At 38.9% G+C, this 24,284-nt stretch overlaps 1 protein-coding gene across 1 annotated transcript; it reads right to left on the reverse strand.

The window, feature by feature from the left end:
- Positions 1-2,488: 2,488 nt before the first annotated feature.
- LOC129779421 (FAS-associated factor 2-like) lies at positions 2,489-23,838 on the reverse strand. Its single transcript, XM_055786888.1, has 4 exons — positions 23,346-23,838; positions 3,825-4,272; positions 2,994-3,763; positions 2,489-2,932 (listed from the first exon to the last, which is right to left on the reverse strand). Exons 2-4 carry the CDS (start codon positions 4,201-4,203, stop codon positions 2,759-2,761), a joined length of 1,323 nt encoding a protein of 440 aa, XP_055642863.1. The 5' UTR covers positions 4,204-4,272; positions 23,346-23,838; the 3' UTR covers positions 2,489-2,758.
- Positions 23,839-24,284: the final 446 nt, after the last annotated feature.

Here is a 24,284-nt window from a genome sequence, read left to right on the forward strand (position 1 = left end):
GATTTACGATTAGTCGCAAACTGCACAGATCGTAATCTGTGCAAACTACGACTAACTATTAATCCTCTCCCATCATAACCAAATGATTTTTTCTCGGTAACTCTGAGTTGACCAAAGCATTGCTAGACTGAAACTAGTTCGAATAATTGAGTTACTCTCCTTCCTCGTTCTGTTTACAACTCCTAACATGAACTTGCTCCATGGGAATGAGTATCTCTATAACATACGCTTTACGATTCTCGCTCTCTCGTCCGGGCGTTCAATTTTCCTCTCCGAGCGCGTTTACTTCGATGAAACTGTGTGAGGAAAACAGCAGATAGGACGACTTTAATGTTTAATGTTCCACAGAGGATTTCTCAGATGGTGTTTAAATTCATCTACAAGAGACTACAAACAATAATCCCCATCAAATCACTAACTTTATGAGTTAATGTAAATGCGTTATTGGCCAAGGCTATTACGATATCGAACACGTGGTCTTGCGAGATATATTTTCCGCCAGCACAAATACAGAACACTCATTTCGAGCCCGAGTAAACTTGTGGGTAGAAAAGACCTTAATTACCTTGAATTAATCAAAAACATAAATTAGCGCAAATATGTCAACATGTGTTTTTTGTGTAAGCACGTAAATATTTACTTCTAAAATTTTAGGATTGTGGAACTCTACCTAATTTGTATGCAGATAGACTATTCACAGTTTGTGGGGGGAATACTCATACAACTCAAATGGGTAATGATTATCTGCTATCACAAAGCTGAGATTTTTTTTGACGTTTTGTTTTACTACTGATACATTAAAAAAAAGCTTTATTTTTAAATATTTCCTTATCCTGAGACTGGCACCATATTGCACTGCTACTAAAACCGTAGGCTTACCAAAGGATATTTTTTATCCATTTTCGGCGAATAATCAATAGAGTGCCGTGTTATGAAACATCAGAACAATATCCAAAACAACATCACGATCATAAGGCGTTGGTTCGGTTATTCCAAACGACATTGGAATATATTCCATCTGATCATCTTTAGGAAGGTTAACGACCTCCAAAGGATAAATTTAACTTGGGAACATTAAATTGATGTTCATGACTTCCAGTCGGACGTTTATCCGTTCTGATAATAATTGTGTGTTCCTCACAAAGCATATATTCCAATGCCGTAAGTTCACTTAAATTCTTCGCATATCGTTTGGTGATTAGGTAGGATGTTGATAATCATTTTCTGCGATACCGATTGTTCCAACAGTATTTATTCGACAATATAAATATTGAATACCTGAAATTAACCAGATTCAACCAAACAAATCTGCGGAGAAAGCAGTATGCACACTCAATAGATGCAACAAGTTTAAAGGGATATGAAAAAAAACATTGGTCGTTCAATAAATCTACTGCCACATATGTCGGAAGTCCACTATATATGAATAACATATGTCCATACTAATTCATTACATTTATTTGCAACGTAACCACACAGAATTGAATTAATCAAATGTGTGATCCGTTTTATCTACAAAATAAAAAAGGGTATCAAATCCCATTGAATTCGAAAAGTGTTTCGTGAAATCACTAATTGAATTATCATTAGAAAAAATATTTGAAGAGAAATGTGAATGGTCAGAATTATTGAAATCTAAAAAACGATTTTGGGCGGGATGAGATTCGCCCAAATCTGCTGGTAATAAAATTATTCAATTGCATCCATTACCCGTCTGCTGTTTATCGGGCGGGAGACGACAACAACATAAAATCGACATGAGACTGAGTCAGCCACTCACTGCGGACAGTGCAATAGAGAATTAAAAATCCCTCGACGAGTGTCGTAAGATTTCAGTTGATCGTCTCTTGTACACTTTCCGATCAAGAACTCATCATCCACTCTATGGGATGGGATTAATCGTTTGTGGCTTGCACTCACGACAAACCTTGAGTAGTAGATGTAATGCTCCGAGAGTGCTTGCAGTGGGGATTCCTCTTTCATATTGCTTTTTTGAGATCTTGGTAGCTTACCGTTCCAAGTATTCTCTCTGTGTACATATGAAGGATAAAAAAGCATCGGGGTGATTTAAAAACATCCGACTAGAGGGATATACCTATTCATCGATCGTTGAATGTGATTTTTTACCATCACAGGTCAACACCACCTAGTGACAAAAACCTGCAGATATTCTTCAAATGAGCCAATATTTAATAGTCTCACCGTTGGAGATGTTATCCATCTTATTACAGTAACAAGTGTCCGATTTCATGAAGAATAATTTATTTCACCTTTAAATAATTTAGGAATATGAACTGTTTGATAAAACATAACATAATGAATAATTTTTCTCACTATTGTGTTTTCTCAAGCGAAACATGAGGCTGGAAAGACTCCTATTTTCCAGACCTGAGGGCTGCTGATAGCCCGTGTACAAATACTTATTAAATTATACGGATAATGTTCAATCATCAATTTAGAAGAGAACCAAAACACAAAAACAACATAATCACAACATCAGGGCATCAAATGCGTTGCTTTATTATTGACAACTTTGTAAATTTTGGAACCTTGCTATGGGTTTTCAATAAAAAAAAGCTTCTCTGTAAAAGGGAAAAAAGATCAGGACAAAAAGCATCACTCCCGGCGAACAAAATTTCTGCCTTTCCTCTGCAAGTATGTCTTCTTCAAAATCTACGTTTATCCAATCCAGTCTCAAAATCCATTCTTTTAAATCTTAATTGTTTTGCTCACACTCAACATATCGTTATTTGCATATCTATGCGTCCAGATCGGCTACGAAAAGCACTTCGCGGTTTTTCAAACCCGCCTCAACCAAAGTGGGCAACGGATCTTCTGTTGGAGCACACTGTAATACCCGCTTCGGAAAGTTAGTGGTAATTTCGAACGAGTCCGGTGCCTCCGGATGGCAGAAAATAAAATTATGTACGTCCTAAAAGAAAACGAATGATATAGTCATACTTTCAGTTTGCTATAGCAAACAAATATCTTACCTGTAGGGTGTGGGACGCAAGGAATCTCCGTTCTAACCGCAAACCACTCGGTAGTTTGAAGACTATGCTGATCGTGCCGGGTGCTCCCGGCTCTGGCTCGGAAGGCACTTGTGAAGCCAATTCCATTTTGAGCATCTCGATGTTTTGCAACCTCTGCATCTCAGCTAGCTTATCGGCCTCGATTGCCTGTTGAGCCGCCAAAGCTTTTTCGAGTTCCTTCTGTTTCCGACGTTGTTTCTCCTGATCCGCGCGTAGCGACATTTGGTATGCATCATCCTGCTGTCGGCGCAGTGTTTGTGTGAGATCTCTTTCCAATCGATCCTGGCGGGCTTGGTTGAGCCAAACTTCATTGTCATTGACAACGGTTTCCATGCGTCGTATCAGTTCTTCGCCATTGCAATGACCCTCCATGCGACCCATAATGACCATTTTGTTTGCCCTCAAAGCGATAATCACAAGCACTGGATAGGTGCGTGCATTGATTGAGTGTGATACACGGTATCCTTCAGGAGAAGATATGTCACAGGCCCAGAACAGCATCCGCCTATTGACGTATTCGATGACCTGAGCGTTAGAAAGCGTGTCTCGGCAAAACGTGTTCGCCTCCGTGCTTGACTCGGAATGCAGATATACTAAGAGAAATTTGAGCTCACGCTTGGCGTCGTTCAACGCTTGAGCGTATGTGCCATGATAGAATACCGGATGTTCCGGGTATTTTCCGTTGTAAGTCTGAATGAATTTCAGCACATCGCCCAAAGGGTCGGTTACAACTGTAATGATTGAAGTCATTATTCAGAAATGATCCGTAAAACGCCGCTCATATGTACTCACTTCTTTCTTTGTCCTTGAAAAGGTTCAGAAATGCAGCCACGATCGAGGATAGTGTGTTGTAACAGAAATTGAACACGTAGTTGACCACAAAACCAATCATTCCACCCACACCGGACGGTACGGGGGCTCCCGGTCCGCGCTGGGCTGCGAAAACATGCTGCAGGAAGCGATCGTTTACGACCTGTGGCGCACGGGATTCAGAAGCGTACGCAGATGGACGCCCTTCCCGTATATTCAAATGCTCCTGGAAAGCTACCTCCAGATCCCACTGATGACGAATCAGAATGTCCCGGCATACATTAATATCCTCCAGACCGGTTATGTCCTGGAATTGTAATACTTTTTCCGTCTGTTCATTCGATAGGCCATCACTGTCCATGATTAGAAGGCTACTTCAGCTGTCAGGTAAGCCTCCGTGTTTCACTGTGTCTCACCAGATTGAGTGCAGCTGGTGAAAGAGAACAATTTGAATTCGTCATGATTAATACTGTCAGCATAATAATGTTGTTACATAATTCACTATCCACATCCAAGAATCACGAGCTTATTTCAAATCACATTCAAAATTAAGTGACATAATAGAGGCGAATGAACTGCAAAGTTTAAAGCCTCTTAAAAACAAAGAAAGAAAGAAAGAAAGTGATAACTTTTTCAGTTGACCGGTCAAGAATCGAATCAATTTTATTAATGCTGACTGCTAGTGTAGGTAAATCATTGTAAATCATTCTATACCTTCATGTTCAACGTAATCCTACATGAAACACTTTGATCGGTGTTTTTCGCTGAAGAACCACATAATTTCTGGGAGAAAGGGATTTTCAAGCTGTGTGAAAAATAATGTTTCATGAAACAGAACAGCAACAACAACACAAGAAATAATGTCAGAATAAAAAGATGTGCAAAAGTAGGCTGGAATCCGTATTTTGAGTTTTTTTTTTCAATCAAAACATACATTTTGTTTATGCGATGCCTTTTCTCACTGATGATTATAACTACATGAGAGAAGCAGTTATAATCACCGGAAGCATTCAAAATGAAGCGAGGACTAGTTGCATCGAGGATTCCACAGGACCGAGGATAGCTAAAAGCTCTTATGCCCGCCAGAAGATGGAGCAAAAAAAGGTCTTCAATCGGAGAATAGACATCGGGAATGATTCTCGAACTACAGCGACTCGAACGAAGAAAGGATTGAGAATGAATCTCCACCACAGTTAATTCCCAACGACGCCCAGGTATGGTTTTGGAACTACAGTGATATGAACGAAGGATGGATAGAGGACGAAACACCGCCAATGCTTGTTCCCAGTGACACAAATCTTGTCGATGACGACGAAGAAGTGTGTGATTGGGAACCAAACAACATGTCCGAAATTGAAGATGCCATTTTTAGGAGGATAAAGGCCGAAAGAGAGCTCTGGAAATTGAAGGCAATGAACGATAAGCTTCAACAGGAGAATCGGCGGCTAAAGGCAATGAGAGGAGTGAGCCTCATTAATCGTTGTTGCTTCAGGTTCCTCCTGTTTGTGGTAGGCGAGGTGGCGGAATCAGTATTTCATTAATTCTAAATTAATCATATAAACTAAATTATGAAGTGGTGATCGTGTGTTATTGCGTTGTGTTGAGTTGTTTTGATGTGCGTGTTTGTTATATTTGATTTTCTTGTTGCGAGTTGTTCTATTGTTATTGCGTTATTTGCTTTTGTTGCATTTCGTTTTTGTTACCATTTCGTATTGCAGGATATACTTTGACTTTAATATGAGTTTAGTTGTTTTTTGATTGCCTTGTTGTCTTGTTTTCACGCTCGTATTTTTGACTTTTTAGTAATTAGAAATAGATTATGAGTTTTTTGTTGGATTTTTCGTTGCTATTTTCTGTCACGGAGTTTAATATTACACTTATAGGTTAAGCATTTTATATCATGTCAAATGCATATTAGGTTGTTATTATACATTTCCGATATTGATCATATGTTTTTAATTCCGATTTTTGGATGATGATTTTATTAAAGTTTTTTTTCTTGCATGAAATGTTCTGAGCTGCTGGTCAAAAAAGTTCAAGGCTTCAAGTCAAGTAACCACAGAGGATATATAATGTAAGTATTTATTTACGACTGAAACGATTTGCAAACAAATTTGAAGTAACATTATTCTTCTTTGTCACTTATAGACTCTAGGCGAATATCCTGGCGAATCCTGAGAAGCGCAGGATCAAGCGAAAAAAATTGGTATGTGATTTAAGTATTAATTTCATATATATGATTTGAAAATTTATAAAAGGATTATTCCTTATACACAGATGGAAGACCACACCGAGGGATGGACTTGGACTTGAGCAAAGATGAACATTCACCCCCATTAGGAATTTTCCAGTTTGAATTGTTGATTAAAAGAAATTTGGCCGAATTTAAATAAAGTATTTTAAAATGTATTCTATGCTGTTTCAATAGCTGCTGAAGAAACCAAATCTGACTGATTCCAACTAAAGTATTTCAAAATATTCTATGCTGTCTTATTACAAAAAATTGCACCTGTCGCTCATAATTCCGGTTTAATTGTTCTTCATTGTCTTCGGCTGCGTTGTTCTCTCGTCGTTGATTTGTATAGAGTAATGAGGGGTGTGTCGAGAGTAAAGTGTAGAGAATAAGGTATAGAAAATAGAGTGAGTAGAGAAAGTAGACAGTAAATAGCAGAGAGTAAACAGTAGATGGCGGAAAGAGTGTAGAGTGAAGGGAAAAGAGTACAAAGAGTAGAAAGCGAATAGCAGAGAATAGAGAATAAAGAGAAGATAGAGTAGAGAGCGAATAGAGCGAATAAAGCGAAAAAAGAGAAGAGTAATAGAGAATAAAGAGAAGATAGAGTAGAGAGCGAATAAAACGAATAAAGCGAAAAAAGTGAAGAGTAGTGAATAGAAAATAGAGAGTATAGTGTAAGAGTAAGATGTAAGATAAATAAAGAGAGTAAGGAGGAAAGAAGAAAGAAAGGAGAAAGAGAAAATATGATGAAGAGTAAGAGCAGAGAATAAACTGTAAAGAAGAGAATAGAGAGACTAGAAAGAACGAAGAATAGGAAAAGTTGAGAGTATAAGTAGAGATTAAGGCGGTGAGAAAGTAGAGACAGTAGAGAATAAATAAAATATAGAATAGAGAGCAGAGAGTAAAGCGTAAGAAGTAGAGAGTGGAGAATGAAGAATATAGAAAGAGAGTAAAAAGTGGAGAAAGTAGAGAGTAAAGAGTAGAGAAAGAAGAGAATAAACAGAAAAGAACAGATAGTAGAGGATAGAGAGTAAACAGTGTAGAATAGAGTAGAGAGAGAGAGTAGAGAGAGAGAGTAGAGAGAGAGAGAGAAAGAGAGAGAGTGAAGAGTAGAGAGTAGAGTGTAGAGAGAAAATGAAGAGTAGAGAGTAGAGTGTAGAGAGAGGGAGAGAATGAGCACTTGATAACTTCGAAGCGAGACTTCAGGGGTGCAGATCGATGATCGACTGAACTTCAAGAGTTACGTCGACTATGCTTGTGAAAGAGCGACGAAGACAATCAATGCACTGACAAGAATCATGCCCAACATTACCATACGGGGGTCTAACCTAGATCGCGGCGTTAGAAACTCAGCGGAACGAGAGGAGGCTGAATAATACGTACCGGCTCATGGCGATGCGAGTCGTGAGTGCGTACACAACCATATCAACAGAAGCGGTCTGCGTCATAACCAGGTTGGTCCCCATCGACATCATCTTGGCGGAAACCAGAGAGTGCTATATGAGGAGGGGAACCAGAGGAATCCGGAAGCTAATGAGGGCGGAGTCGATGACTAGATGGCAGCAAGAGTGGGGCGCGGCTCAAAACGACAGATGGACGCACAGGCTCATACCGACACTAATGGGCTGGGTGAACAGGTAACACGGAGAGGTGAATTTCCACCTAACGCAGTTTTTGTGTGCTGCTTCAGGCAGTATCTGCACCGGTTTGGACATGCAATCGCCTCTTTGTCCGAAGTGTGGAGATGTGGAGGAAACACCGGAACACGTCGTATTCGTATGTCCCAGATTCACCACAAGGCGCGAGGGGCTGCCTACCCTTCATGCTGGGAACATCGTAGAGGAAATGTGTCGTGATGAGGGCACCTGGAACGCAGTGAACAGTGCAATCGTCCACATCATGTCCGAGCTACAGCGGAAGTGGAGGACCGACCAGCGTGCGGCTTACGTCTGACTATGATGAACCACAGCGAGATCTGAAGCACCGGAGTACCCCACGAGCGTTGCTGTGACGGAGTGCGCGTTATGTTGGAGGGAGCGCGTTAAGTTGGAGGGCGCTTCCCAATCGGCTCACGTCTCGACGGGTAAATGGATGCCTGCAAAATGGTCATAAGCGCAGTGGAGAGCAACGAATGGTAAATAAGAATATAGAGAAAAAGGGAAGGATCGACGCTAGTTAGCGTTGAAAACTCGTGAAGTAGTCACCTAGATGTGGTCCCAGGGGGAATGAGGCTACGAGTATAGGGCTTGGTTTTTGTGGGTGAGATCCCTACTCGACGTCTGGGTTAACTCTTCCCAGATAAGGCTGGTAGAGCGTTCCTCACCTCTATAAAAAAAGAGAGAACGAAGAATAGAGAGTAGTCTAGAGAGAGTGAAGGGAAGTGACTGGAAGGTAGAATTACTTTTTTTTAAACAATGATAAATACTTAAATAATACTGGATGAAATAATACTGAATATCATTAAACGTTTTGGAATATTGAAAAAAATCGACAGATACATTCTACTGCTCACTATATTCGTTCATCGCATTGCACTCGATTTTCTTTTAGCACGGATTTTTTATACGATAACGCGTTTGTTGTCCGGGATGTATGTTATATGCAGACAAATTCTGTTTTTACACGATACGTATTTCCCGTGCTAAGGGAAAATCGGATGTATGCGAACAAACCTCGCATGTGTGTGAACCACGATGCAATAAAAACTAACCACTCGGCCACTAGTACGATCTTCTATTCCTCGTTTAATGCGGATTTTTTGGAAGACGATCCAGGTCAATTCGGAATGTAGAGATGTTCGGCTCCACGCGGTGCATCCTGGGTAACGCTAAATGAACTACACAACGGAGCGGCTGAAATATGAAATGCAGTGTCTCGCCAACTACACCTAAGATGGCAGTTCCGTCACGAGGCTAGTCAACGCAACCCTAGTAAGGTCAACAAAGAAAATACGGAGATAGGTATCGGATCGGAACAATTGGTAACGAATAAAGACATCTGACACAAACATAATTTTCGTAGCTATTTAGGTGATAGAACCAAATTGGAAACTGTTGCTTGAGCCAGCGAGTGTTTCTGTAAAATCGTTCTTTTTCCCTCAAATAGCAATCATCAGTATTCAGAATGCAACTCAATGCTGATGCGCAACAAGATTTTTGTACCCAGTTGAGCTCCCACTCCTTTTGTACACTTGCGCTCTGGCGAATGAGCACGCTTCGAAACACAGATGAAATGTTTGGTTGTCAGCGTCGTTAAGGCGCCCAGCTTTACGCTGAGTTTTACGCTGAATTTTGCGCCGTATTTGTATACTATACGTATACGTATTTGTATGGGTAGACTGTACAATTCGAAGTTGCTCTCCGTGATTGACCTGAAGCAACTAAATTGCACAAAGAACACACAGAATGACGCTTGGGACTATCAAATCATTCTCGTTGTGCAATTTTCGCTGATTCGAGCTTTAAATGGTCAATAACGACGCCGGCCACGTCCTTACAGTCACCAGGGGGAGGGAAGGAATGTTAGTATGATATTCGCCCCCCCGAAGGCCAGAAGGGTCGCCTCTATAGCGTGGTTCCCTAGCGTTTATCATGGAAAGGATAGTTTGTTAATGGGACGGGGTAATAATCAGGATTCACTGTGGTAAGTGATATGATTCTGTAAACGCGGATTCTCAACCAAACGACAGTACTGAATTACGAAAATAATTTGGTATCTGAATTCTGCGCCGGGTACATTTTGCGCTACCGTGTTTATGAATTTTGTGCCCTTCGCACCAAGAGAGAACACGTGTTTCCTTTGAACGCGCGCTGATGAAAACAAAACCCAAGCGCAGCGCTGCGTATGTTTCCTGAAGATTGGCAATTATTGAAGCCTCGATCGCGGCAGTAAAATACAGGTAGATAGTTGAAATCGAGTTGATTCCTGTACACTATAGCAATGGCATTTTTTTGTTTCTAATATGGAATGATCTAAGCCAACGCAAAAGACTATATTAACGCAAGTTATTGGTATGCGGGAAAGTAGATTCATGTGCATTGCCGATAACAAATGCACCTGAATGCTGACAAGGAAAAGAGTACAAGGGAAAATAAAACCATACATACACGCAGATTGAGTCTATTTTGAGTCACTCGTTATTTTGTTTCGTGCGATTCTTCCAAAGGAGTATTCATGCATTGAATCTTGTTTTCCACTCTTTGTTTTGTTATGTTCAGTCTCAGTCCCGAATATTCGAGCTGTTTAACAAGAAAAAGCAACTACGAGTGTAGCGGAAATGCGACGAGAGCCTCTAGGACCGACATCTACAACCGGCTATGAAGCACGATGATGGAAGCATCATGGTGTGGGACTGTTTCTCATGGGCTGGGGTGGAAAACTTGGCGCAGATCAACGGTATTATGACTGCCGATAGTTTTATCGACATTAGGTTCGAGAACCTGGAAGAATCCATGCTGAAAATAGAACTACACCTTCCAGCAAGATAAAAACCCGAAGAAAACAGCAGCGTTCTTCCGATCGGCCCGGATCAAACCCAATGTTGTTCTAAAAAATTAATCAACGATACTGAAATGGCAAAATGATCTACTAATTACCTACTTTTATGTAGTATTGCCGTAGTAGTAATATCGAAAAGTTTGAAAAGTTTCAATATTGGAACACTTCGATTTCGAATGGGGGTGACTTTTTTCTGCATCCATCATTGTATTACTACAACAGTTGTTCGCGTAGAGGTATCAAGATTGTCATCGGGAATATGAACGCTCAGATCGGTAAGATGTACAAACCGGTGATCGGACATGAAAGTCTGCACATCGAGACGAACGATAACAGTCAACGATACGTAAGCTTGGAAGCTTCCCGAGTACTGAGTACGCGCAACAACTCCACGCGGCACTTTTCACAGTAGAGGAGTTAGGCACAATATCTCTTAAAGATGGTTGGTGCAGAATTCGCAGCCATCAGGGAACAGAAACGCCTGGTATGATGGGGAATGCGAGGTCATGGTGGCGGAGAAAAATCGTATTTGGGCGAACTACCTGAGGGTCCGGACGAGGGAGAACTTGACCAAAGCATAGACGGGCACGGAACGACATGACTATGATTCTGAGACGAAGTAAGCGTCAACAGGAGGATCGTGATCATGAGCAGCTGGCCCGCGGTACCAAGAATGAAATCTTTTCAATCCGAAAGATTCTACAAAAATGTCGGGAATACAAAGTGGCCACGCACCACATTTTCATTGGCTCCAGGGCACCATACGACACCCTGACAAACGCGACTGGTTAAGGCTATCCTGAACCGAGTTCCAGTCACGCAGTGTTTTAAGGCATCATGCTTGCTATTCAAGTCCTTGAGTGTGTCATTCGAAGAGCGGACATCGACACGAGTGGCACAATTTTCACACGGCGGGTCCAACTACAATAAACTGACCAGACGTCCCGCATTTCAACAAAATCTCCCGCGTAAGATTCCGTCCCGCATTTGGCAAAAGAAACGAAAATATCCCGCGATATATATATATATATATATATATATATATATATATATATATATATATATATATATATTTAAATATCATAATTTGATCATGTTGATTTTCTTAAATGGATGAACCACAAAAAAAAACTTTTATTTGGCAGACTGTTCAAGAGCGCTTCTAATGCATCCAAAGATTAATACGTTGAGCTGGTTTCATCGCACCGACATTGGGCTTTTAGTTTAGAGAGTGTCAACTGGAAGCGACAGCAACAAAATTGGAAAATGATTTTTATAAAAGTCCCCTATTGATCCGCAGGGACCAACGTGAGTCAGACGAAAAGTGAAACACAAATTTCTGCATTACTCGAGAATTATTCAAGCAAATGAAACTAAATTAGGCATATTGAGGTATTAGAGTGCAATAAATGTTTTTATGATGGTTAGATACCCCTCCCCGCTCCCTTAGGAGGGGCTGACATACAAATGAAACCCAAATTTCTGCATTACTCGAGAATTATTCAAGCAAATGAATCCAAATTGAGCATGTTGAGGTATTAGGGTGCAATAAATATTTCTATGGTGGTAAGACTCTCCACCCCCCTCTCTAAGGGGGGCTGCCATACAAATGAAACACAAATTTCTGCATTACTCGAGAATTGATCAAGCAAATGGAACCAAATTAGGCATGTGAAGATTTCAGAGTGCAATAAATGTTTCTATGGTGGTTAGACTCTCCGCCCTCCTCTCTAAGGGGGGGCTGCCATACAAATGAAACACAAATTTCTGCATTACTCGAGAATTATTCAAGCAAATGAAACCAAATTGTGCATATTGAGGTATTAGAGTGCAATAAATGTTTTTATGGTGGTTAGATACCCCTCCCCCCTCTCTTAAAGGGGGCTGCCATACAAACGAAACACAAATTTCTGCATAACTCGAGAACTAATCAAGCACAATTTGGGATGTGAGGGTTTTTGGGTATGAGAAATGTTTCTATGATGGTATGACACCCCTCCAAACATGACAATTGAAAATTTTCGGAAAACTCTGAAGGAAAAAGGGAAAATTCGAAAAATTAAATTCCCATATGTTCTACAATTACATAGTGACAAGTGCTGTTAGTCCATTTGATGTTTGCGCTAGCGAAATTGATCTTTGTTCGTAACGTTTTGTTTTTTGTGTCCCGCGTTAGACCTCTGACCATCTGGTCACTTTAAACTACAAGGTTTCGATGACGACTTTGATATCATAGCATAGATCTTTACGACGGCGAAGGACACTTAGGCCGAGGACATAGTAAACGCGGTGCGGTACGGTGCGATGCGATGCGGAGCGATGAATTTGAGCTCATCGCTTGCTATGACATACTGATCGCTTTGGATCGCGCGTTTTTTGATGTTTCATTCCACATGTAAACAACCCAGCACAAGGATGCCAGATATGATAACATGTCTTCATTTTGTAAACAGTTGAATTGTGAGATCGTTTTTATTTGTGAACATGGTAAATGGAAAGCCCTTAACGTACCGTTTTCATTATATGCATTATGCAAATTTGGATAAAGTTATATAATTCATCGAACAATACGAAAATAATAATTTAACAACTCAACCTTTTTTTCATTCGATGAGTTCGATTGTGAAGATATTTATGAAAATCGTCTGGCAACCATCACTTGCGTTCACTCGCGGCAAAACTCTCCACACACAGTTTCGCCGCATTGAAATCGCGTTTACTATATCAGGTAAACGTAAACGCAAAACGTAAACGATCGGTGAGACATCTGGATTTAGTTTTTGAACTGAGAAAATGATGATAATGTAACCTAAAGGCGCGTCCACATTAAGCCGAATGATGCCGATCGGCCTGTGCCAGGCGGTATATTCGGGTCGTTATGTAATGTGGACGCCACATCGGGTGCACGAAGCCGATGCCCCATCGGATGTACGAACACACGAAGCACAATGTCGTCAACGCTAATTTACTTCGTTTTGTTTTGGTTCGACCCGAAACAAGTGGGTCCGGTTTGTTTCGAGTCGGTTTTCGATACGTCGGCAAGCCCGGGCGGTACGTCCACATTTAGTCGGCTTTATGTGGACGCGTCTTAAAACTCAAAAACAAATCACGTATAATTACTTCCGGTATTTCGAAGGTAGTCCCCACATGTAGAAACCATGCATTTTTCAAGTTGTTTTTGATTGTTTTCTCGAATTTCCATTTTTGATTCAACCATTGTCTACATTTATATAATTTTCAATACTGAAGAAGGTAAGAAAATGACATGTTATATATAAAATTGACCAGAATTAAATTTCTTCCAAACTCATCGCAATCAAATAATCTTTTATGACTATAACATTGTGATTTATGGAAAGAACTACAAACCTTCCACAGGCTCACATTGCAAAATTTAAAACCGTCATCACTTTTACCGTAGCGCCGCCTAGGTGTAGATTTGTACGTTAGATCGCCAATCGATGATTGGCGATTCAACGCAAAACGTAAACGATCGGTGAGACATCTGGATTTTGTTTCTGAACTAAGAAAATAATGCTAATGTAACCTAAAACTCAAAAACAAATCACATATATTTTACTTCCGGGCTTTCCAAGTAGTTCTCACATGCACGAATCGTGCATTTTTCTACTTGTGTTTGATTGTGCTTTCGAATTTCCTTCTTTAGTTCAACCATCGTCAACATTTTTACAGTTTTCACTATTGAAAGAGGTAAATAAATAACATGTTATATATAAAATTGCGCATAATTAAATTTCTTCCAAACTCATCGCAATCAAATAATATTTTATGATTCTAACATTGTCATTTATGGAAAGAACTACAAACCTTCCATAAGCTCACATGGCAAAATTTAAAACCATCATCACTTTCACCGCAGCGCCGCCTAGGTGTAGATTTGTACGTTAGATCGCCAATTGACGAATTTACAACCAGATGGCGCAGCGAGTAAAATGAGGATGTTTTGTTTTTTTTGGTATGAAATTCGTTAAAATTTTCTAGAAAAATCAGAATTTATCTTCAAATTTCCCGGTTTCATGTATACTTTCCACGCTGAAAAGGTTAGAAAATCATCATTTTACAATGTGCTATAAATATTACGAGGAATGGCTTGTTATAAGTATTGTAACTTTATTTTTTTTCAACTAAGTAAACGATGAATAGTGTTTTGCGCTAAAAATACTGCAAATCCTTCTCGTATCGACCCCTACATAATCAATGATATCAGCCAATTTGATATGATATCGATTTCATCGCAATTATCCATAGTATCAGTAACCGGTATGCATTATCAAACATAAAATTTTCGAAGATTATCTATGACTTTGGTAAAATCGCTTATTATTAAAATAAAACTAATAATTACGACCGAATCGCACTTTTCAGTGCGTAAAATAAACATACACCCTCACTTTTGTGGTTCTGAGCTCTAATGTAGATGTCGCATGAGCTGATTCAGCTTTGCGTAAATTCGTCAATACTGCCTGCAGCTTCTTACGAAAATAAGGCTGCACGAAACGCATACAATCGTGAGAAGTAAACAACCACATAGAATTGCATTGGTGTGGTTACATTGCTTCGTTCGAATTCGTCAGCTTTTACCGAACAAAACTGTTTGTTCCTTTTCGTCAATTATCGCACAATCAAGCTTTCGTGCGTACTCCGATCCAGTATCACCGTAGCCTAAGGGCGAGGTGACAGCCTTAATTTCGGTTTCGTGCAGCCTTAAGGCTGATTTAGACGGTGCCAGTCAACGCGCTAGTAGAAGAATCCAATCACTAGAGTCTAGTTATTAGAGCCATGTAAACACCCGGCTCCAGTTACTTGCGCAAGTATCGCACAAGTAATTGGCCACGCCAGCGAATAGAAAATTTTCTAGATACTGGCGCCAATAGATAAATGACAATTTCTCCCAAACAGTGCGTCATATTAGACATTTGTGTGGAATCGAAATGCCAGGCAGTTTCAGTGGTGCCATATATTTATTTGTACTGGAAGGGGAAAAATCTTTTTCGGCTATGGTGAAGACAATTATTAAACGGTGTTATTTGGCTTGCTTGTAATTTGTATGTTTGTATGTTTGTAACATGTTTGTAGCGCTTTACCACATTGAAAGAAATTTAACCCCCTTCCTGTTGACCGATTGGTCTGAAATTTGGAACACACCTTTATCTCTGCAGTCATTATAAAACTGGGTATTTAATTATTTTAAAAATCCAAGATGGCGGCTGCTACAAAATGGCGGATTACATATTTTCTCAAAACCCCATCAACATGGGTATCAAATCAAAGGGCTTGACTAGTAAAACACAGTTATGTATGAGGGATGCAAATCCAAAATGGCCGCCTCCACAAAACGGTGGTTTACATATTTTCTCAAAACCCGGTCAATATTGGTATCAAATGAAAGGGCTTGACTAGTAGAACACAGTTATTCATGAGAAATACAAATCCAAAATAGCCGCCACCACAAAATGACGGATCACATATTTTCTTAAAACCCTATCAATATGGGTATCAAATGAAAGGACTTGACTAGTAGAACACAGTTATTCATGAGAAATGCAAATCCGAAATGGCCGCCACCACAAAATGACGGATCACATATTTTCTCAAAACCCTTTTAATATGGGTATCAAATGAAAGGGCTTGACTAGTAGAACACAGTTATTCATGAGAAATGCAAATCCAAAATGGCCGCCACCATAAAATGGCGGTTCACATATTTTCTCAAAATCCCATCAACATGGGTATCAAAGGAAAAGGCTTGACTAGTAGAACACAGTTTTTCATGAGAAATGCAAATCCAACATGGCCGCCACCACAAAATGGCGGATCACATATTTTCTCAAAACCCTATTGTAGTGTTCACACCTTTAAATAACAGAAAATGTTACACCTATATTTAAATACCTTGATATTGTATAACGCCACAAGGGTATAAATGTCAAAGACAGAATAATAAACAGCGCTTAGATTTCTGAAAGTCATTACGTAAAGACGTGTTTCAGTCGTTTCTCCCTCTCAACGCAACAATTGGCGACGAGGAATTTGAACCTTTTGTTTGCGAAGAAAAAAAAAGTGACTTTTGTTCAAGTGCTTTTTTCCTATTTTTCGCTGATTTAGTTGAACTTAACCGAGTGTAACGAGTGAAAGGATTAGCCTGAAAAAGAAAAAATAGTGGTTGCAGTGTTTTTTTCCCCTAAAAGTGCTGCTGATAACTGGTGGTTGAAACTTCCTTTTGTTCTCGTACAAAGCGGTTGAAAAGAAAACCAGTACAAAGGAGCAGCCATTTTGTTCGGTGATTCCTGGATCTGGCACGCGGAGCACACGTGGCCGACGGACCGTGATTTTATCGACGGGCAAAGGCTTGCAACAATCCAACTTCTCACGGACGGAGAGCTGAAGCAGATAGGAAACCAGGGTGGTTCCAAAAACAGGTATTATTTTGTCGGTAAGAGCCGGATAGTGGTTTTGAATTTAATTTATTTTAATTAGAGATGAGTCAAGGAATGGCTTCTAGTATCGAACCGTATCGAAAGGGTACGTCGTTCGGGGACTGGGCAGACCGTTTGGCGTACACGTTTATTGCGAATGACGTGTCAGCAGTGAAACAAAAGTCCCATTTCATGAATCTTTGTGGCCCCTATGTGTACTCGCAGTTGAAATTACTTTATCAAAAAAATGCTTTAGATGCGGCAAGCTACGATGAAATCATCGTTAAGCTTAAACAGAAAATAGATAGAACAGAACCGGATTTGGTTCAACGTTTTAGGTTTAGCCACCAAATTCAACAGCTCGATGAGTCGGCCGAGGATTTTGTCCAGGCAGTAAAACTGCAGGCGGTATTCTGCGGTTTCGGCGAATTCAAGAGTGTAGCTATTCAAGATAGGGTTCTCGCGGGACTCCGCGATGAAAATTTAAAGCAATTATTGCTAAAGGAGGAGAATTTGACAGTGGAAAAAATGGACAATTACAACATGGAATATAGCCAAAAATAATGCACGTACACTTAACACCAATACAAATAATAATTTTTCGGTTGGGTCACAATGGGACCAATATGGTCAGCAAGGTTATTACCCTCCAGCAGAACAAATAAATTATGTGAAGAGACCTATTCATCAGAGACTGGGGTTTCAGTCGTACAATGATTACAATAGAAATTCATATACACAAAGGAACAACAATAGACATAATGTGAATAATTTTCAACAACATAACCGATATTCACAACGAATGAATGGGTACAACAATAATAGGAATTGTTACAGTAACACACAAAGAAACAATAATTTTGATAATGATAATTTTAAACGTAGTTATACTGATAAAATTTGTGATTATTGTGGGGTGAAAGGTCACATAAAGAAGAAATGTTTTTCCTTGAAAAATTTGAAGCGAGATGCAGTGAAATTTGTGGATACAGCTAAACCTGGGACGAGTGCGGAGAAACAGCTGGCTACATTAATGGACAAAATGACGACTACAGACAAAGACGATGACGATTACGAGGAATGGAACCCAGGTGAATTACAGTGCATGTCTGTGGAGTTTTTAAATAACATTAGTGAACCATGTTTAATAAATGTTTTGATAAATAATATTTTGATTCAAATGGAGGTGGATTGTGGATCAACAATAACACTTATGGGCAAAAGCCAATATTTTAATATTTTTAATAAATCCTTAAGCAAATGCAATAAGAAATTACAGGTGGTGAATGGCTCCAAGCTCCAAGAGTTGAAGGAGAAACAAATGTTTCAGTTCAACTGAATGGTATTAAACACAACTTGAAAATTCTTATTCTAGATTCTGACTTCAAATTTATCCCGTTATTTGGTAGAGACTGGTTGGATGTTTTTTTCCCTCAATGGAGGCAATACTTTTTCAATGATTTAAAGATAAATGACGAAATAAACAGCTTGAATACACTGAATAGTGATAATTTTGTTGAGAAAATTAAAAAAGAATTCGCAGAAGTTTTTGTGAAAAATTTTTCGACGCCTATAAAGGGGTTTGAGGCGGAATTAGTATTGAAAACCAATGTTCCTATTTTCAAAAAGGCATACGATGTACCTTTCAGAATAAGGGATAAAGTTTTAGCGTATTTGGATAAACTGGAAAAAGAGAACGTTATAACTCCAGTAAAGACCAGTGAGTGGGCATCACCAGTGATTGTGGTTATGAAAAAGGATAACCAAATTAGACTTGTTATTGACTGTAAGGTTTCGATAAACAAGGTGTTGATACCAAATACATATCCTCTACCGTTGGCTAATGATTTATTTGCTAGATTGGCAAACTGCAAAATATTTTGTTCATTAGATCTTGAGGGTGCTTATACTCAGCTTGCTTTAACTGAACGGTCTAGGAAATTTATGGTTATTAATACGATTAAAGGTTTGTTTATGTACAATCGGTTACCACAAGGTGCTTTTTCTAGTGCATCAATATTTCAGAATGTAATGGATCAGGTGTTGAGCGGAATTGATAATGTTTATTGTTATCTTGATGATGTTCTAATTGCAGATAAAGACTTGAATGATTGTCGGAGTAAACTGGTTTTAGTTTTGGAAAGGCTTGCGAAGGCATGCATTAAAGTAAATCTCGAAAAATGCAAATTTTTTGTTTCAGAATTGAAATATTTGGGACATATAATTGGGGAAAAAGGACTATTGCCTAGCCCAGATAAAATTTCGACTATTCAAAAAGCAAAAGTGCCTAAAAATGTGAATGAATTGAAATCATACTTAGGTTTGATTAACTATTATAACAGATTTGTGTCTAATATGTCATCCAAATTGTATTATTTATACAATTTGTTGAGGAAAAATACTAAATTTGTTTGGGACAGTAATTGTGAAAATGCATTCCAAGATAGTAAACAATCTTTGATTTCTGCCAACATTCTAGAATTTTATGATCCTGGAAAAGAGATTGTGGTAGTGACAGATGCTTCTGGCTATGGTCTGGGTGGTGTGATTGCACATGTGATTGATGGCATGGAAAAGCCAATATGTTTTACTTCTTTTACGTTAAATGACGCACAGAAAAGATATCCAATTCTTCATTTGGAAGCTTTAGCTTTAGTTTGTACAATCAAAAAGTTTCATAAATATTTATATGGACAAAGGTTCATCGTTTATACAGACCACAAGCCATTGATAGGAATTTTTGGGAAAGAAGGTAGAAACTCAATATTTGTGACTAGACTCCAAAGATACATACTTGAACTTTCCATTTATGATTTTGAAATCCAGTACAGACCTTCAGCAAAAATGGGAAATGCGGATTTTTGTTCGCGGTTTCCTTTGGAGGAGTTAGTTCCAATTGAATTAGACCAAAGAATGGTAAAAAGTATAAACTTCAGTAATAATTTCCCAATTAATTATGTAATGATTGCAAAAGAAATCAAGAACGATGTATATTTACAACAGATTATAACATATTTGCGTAATGGTTGGCCGAAAAAGTTGGACAAACGCTTTATGGACGTTTTTGCCAATCAGAATGATTTGGAGATAATTGATGGATGCGTATTGTATCAGGACAGGGTGGTCATTCCACGACGAATGCAAAGCGGGATATTAAGGCTTTTGCACGCCAATCATGCGGGAATGGTAAAAATGAAACAGCTAGCAAGAAAACAAGTATACTGGTTTGGGATAAACAAGGCTATAGATAATTATGTTACAACGTGCGAAGTGTGCGGTAGTATGGTAGCAATACCAAAAGCTAAACTTTTGTCTAAATAGACACCTACTACAAGACCTTTCAGCCGAATTCATATTGATTTCTTCCATTTCTCCCACCAAACGTTTCTATTGATTGTTGATTCCTACTCAAAGTGGCTGGAGGTAGAGTGGATGAAAAAGGGCACGGATTGTGCAAAAGTAGTGAAGAAATTGGTAGCTTATTTTGCGAGATATGGATTACCAGATGTTCTGGTATCGGACGGGGGTCCTCCTTTTAATTCACATTCATTCATTTCATTTATTGAAAGGCAAGGAATCAAGGTGATGAAAAGTCCACCTTACAATCCCTCAAGTAATGGACAAGCCGAAAGACTGGTTAGGACAACGAAAGAAGTATTGAAGAAGTTCTTATTGGAACCTGAAATGGCGAATGTAGATTTGGAGGACCAGATTAGTTTATTTTTAATGAATTATAGAAATAGTATTGTGACAAGCAGTGGGCAATTTCCCTCAGAAAAAGTTTTTATTTACAAACCAAAAACCATACTTGATCTTCTAAATCCCAAAAACAAATATAAAAATTATTTATTCGTACCAGATTCCCCAGAAGATGAAAATATGGAGAGAATTCCACAGTTAATTGACAAGAAGTTAAATGACTTGAATGATCTGATGGTGGGAGATACGATTTGGTACAAAAATCACCATGATAATGTACCTAACAGATGGTTAAAGGCAATTTTTCTAAAACGATACTCCGAAAATGTATTCCAGGTGTCAATTGGAAACGTGGAAATAATGGCCCACCGGAATCAACTTAGGCTCTTCAGGGAAAATACCCGGAAGCACGACCGAACGTCACGATGCAACCGGACACTCATCAGAGAAATACTGGCGTTCTGGAAACAGTGGAAGAGGAGAACGGAGCTGGATGCGGCTCAGAGGAAGACATCCTGAGGGAACTCCCGCAGGATGAACTGGCGAAGGTCAGGAATAATAGAAAGAGAAAAGCTTCCACGGCGGAATTGCCGGGAATCTACCTACGGCGTTCGAAACGAACTAGACGTCGCATTGAAGACAAAAATTATGTGTATGAAAAATATCCACCACGAATATGCCGAGGAGAAGTTCACGGCGTTCGAAGCGAACAAGATGTCGTATCGAATATGGAGATTTAGTGAATTGTGAAAGTAGTTTCAATCAATCATTTTATTGGAATTCGATGTAAAAATATTTTGAATTGTATAGTTTTGTTAGGCTCAATTATAATTTTAATGAATGAATTTTGAATTATATAACTTCGTTAGGTTACATTAAATGTAACATTTCAAAGGGGGACGGTTGTAGTGTTCACACCTTTAAATAACAGAAAATGTTACACCTATATTTAAATACCTTGATATTGTATAACGCCACAAGGGTATAAATGTCAAAGACAGAATAATAAACAGCGCTTAGATTTCTGAAAGTCATTACGTAAAGACGTGTTTCGGTCGTTTCTCCCTCTCAACGCAACACCTATCAATATGGGTATCAAATGAAAGGGCTTGACTAGTAGAACACAGTTATTCATGAGAAATGCAAATCCGAAATGGCCGCCACCACAAATTGACGGATCACATATTGTCTCAAAACCCTTTTAATATGGGTATCAAATGAAAGGGCTTGACTAGTAGAACACAGTTATTCATGAAAAATGCAAATCCAAGATGGCGGGCACTACAAAATGACGGATTACATATTTTCTCAGAACCCCACCAATAAGGGTATCAAATGAAAGGGCTTGACTAGTAGAACACAGTTATTCATGAGAAATGCAAATCCAGAATGGGCGCCACCACAAAATGGTGGTTCACATATTTTTTCAAAACCCTTTTAAGATGGGTATCAAATGAAAGGGCTTGACTAGTAGAATACAGTTATTTATGAAAAATGCAAATCTAAAATGGCGGCCACTACAAAATGGTGGATTACATATTTTCAGAAATTTATGGAAAATTATGAAAAATGCAAATCCAAAATGACCGCCATCATAAAATGGTAGAACACAGTAGATCATGAAAAATCCCAACAAACATCGAAACATACTTTTAATTCTACTGTCATTATAAAACTGCGTATTCCATGTTCATGGAAAATTTGATTTGGCCGCCGCTAAAAAATGGCTGAATGGCTTGACTTGGAGAATACACTACACTATGAACAACATAATTTCGAAAAGCTCATCGCCATAAAATGGTCCACTATGTATTTTTTGCAATCCCCTCAATATTAGTCTCAAATGAAATGATTTCACTAATAGAATACAGTACACCATCGAAATATTCTGAAGAAAGTTAGGTAAGAAACAAAAATTGAAAAAACTTAATTTTTTGAATGGTTTTAATGTAGAGAAACTAGGAAATAAAATAAGTAAAAAAACATTTTTAAGTTAAACGGTTTAATGTACGAAGGTGTCACAGGTGTCACAGAATAGGTATCATATACAGCTCACAACCGATCACTACCAGCGACAATGATAAATCATTCTTTGAGATTAATTTAATGATCGGCTCTAGGTTATTGTCCATTCTGTTTCGTATTGGGATTTTGAATAAGTTTTCGATGGTTTTTTTAAGCAATTATATTAAACAGGTACATAATTGGACATGTTTTTGGTCACTAGCCTTATTTTCGTGCTATTTCTATGAAATCAGTCGAATTCCAAATCTATGAAAATTGTATTTCATAAACTTTGATATCATTTTTTCAAATGTCTGGATCAATCTCTATCGGTGGTTTCCGACAGAGACGGCCTAGCAGTCGTCTAATCATTCGTTCACTGTACGTGTTCTCTTCAAGTACTGTAGCAATACGCCTTTTTTGCATTTTAGTAGTATACTTAGAGCATAATATTTTGCTACAAATGGAGCTCAATCTACCAAGTTAAACTGCACGCCCGAAGTTCTTGCATGTGCTTCCACTTAAAAGCATCTCTCGAACAAATGAAATATTTATATGGGTTCGAAACTACAAACCCCCTCCTGCAGACATCTGCAATCAAAACAAAGTCTGGATTGACACTTAACGACTTACCTCAACACGGCTGATCATAAACTATCGGGAATACGATCTCAATTCCCTGACTGGTAAAAGGTGGTAGGCACGCGTTCACGGTAAGGCCAGGAGTTACCGAAAATGCCCATTCAGTAGCACCGGTTATAGTGCCAGGAAGCAAATGTTGTAAACTAATCCTCTGCTTCCACCTGGAATGACGTCCTTCTCGTGCGAAGTACCTTTCTCTTTCACCGTTTTTTCCTCCACTATTTGTAAGTCGTAATTATATAACTGGACTCGGGCTTTTCCAGTTAAATATATGCGTTCCAAGAGAATAGTATGTTCCTACGTACGCTTGTACCTAGTAGGACTGGACCAGAAATCTACTTCTACGAAAATTCCCACAACAAAAGTACACTCGCAAAGAGAAAAAGTATGATCTATCGAATGTGGTGCTGAAAATTATCACTTTTCTCGCTCTGATTGGAGTGGATGTGGCTGGCTGACAGTAGTATATTCTGCCATCTCTCGCGCACATATACCAGGCAATGAATAATAGAAAGATTTGACGTATTTGTATGCGCAACCTACGTGTACTCTGGTGAAGCATCCGAGAACTACGGTAAAGGGGATATCAAAAGTTATTCACCCTTAGGCCATGGTGACATTGCTTGCAGCATCTTACAAAAATGTGGCTGCACGAATCGCATGCTATCGTGAGAACAATACAACTGGCGGTATATGAAGGTGGAACGTTGGGCCTGATCAAGAACATCACTGCCTCATACGCGTTCACGTCACTTACACTTCACCTAATCCTTTTGTGACTACACTGAGAGGAAAATTTAGTATATATGACCATTTTTTTGGTAAATATTACCAATCCCCTAGTCATTTTCTACCCTACTAATCATTGGTACATCCTACGAAAAAAATTGGTAGTAATTTGTAAGTCTAATGTTCGCCTAATTTCGGCTT

Source organism: Toxorhynchites rutilus, chromosome 3, assembly GCF_029784135.1.
Source record: "Toxorhynchites rutilus septentrionalis strain SRP chromosome 3, ASM2978413v1, whole genome shotgun sequence".
Lineage (NCBI taxonomy): Eukaryota > Metazoa > Arthropoda > Insecta > Diptera > Culicidae > Toxorhynchites > Toxorhynchites rutilus.

Excerpts from the sequence above, each read along its gene's own strand:
- LOC129779421 (XM_055786888.1), bottom strand. The coding sequence starts at position 4,203 with ATGGACAGTGATGGCCTATCGAATGAACAGACGGAAAAAGTATTACAA. Across the intron at positions 3,764-3,824 it reads TTTCAAGGACAAAGAAAGAA|TTGTAACCGACCCTTTGGGC; the intron begins GTGAGTACATAT and ends CAATCATTACAG. Across the intron at positions 2,933-2,993 it reads TTGCGTCCCACACCCTACAG|GACGTACATAATTTTATTTT; the intron begins GTAAGATATTTG and ends GTTTTCTTTTAG.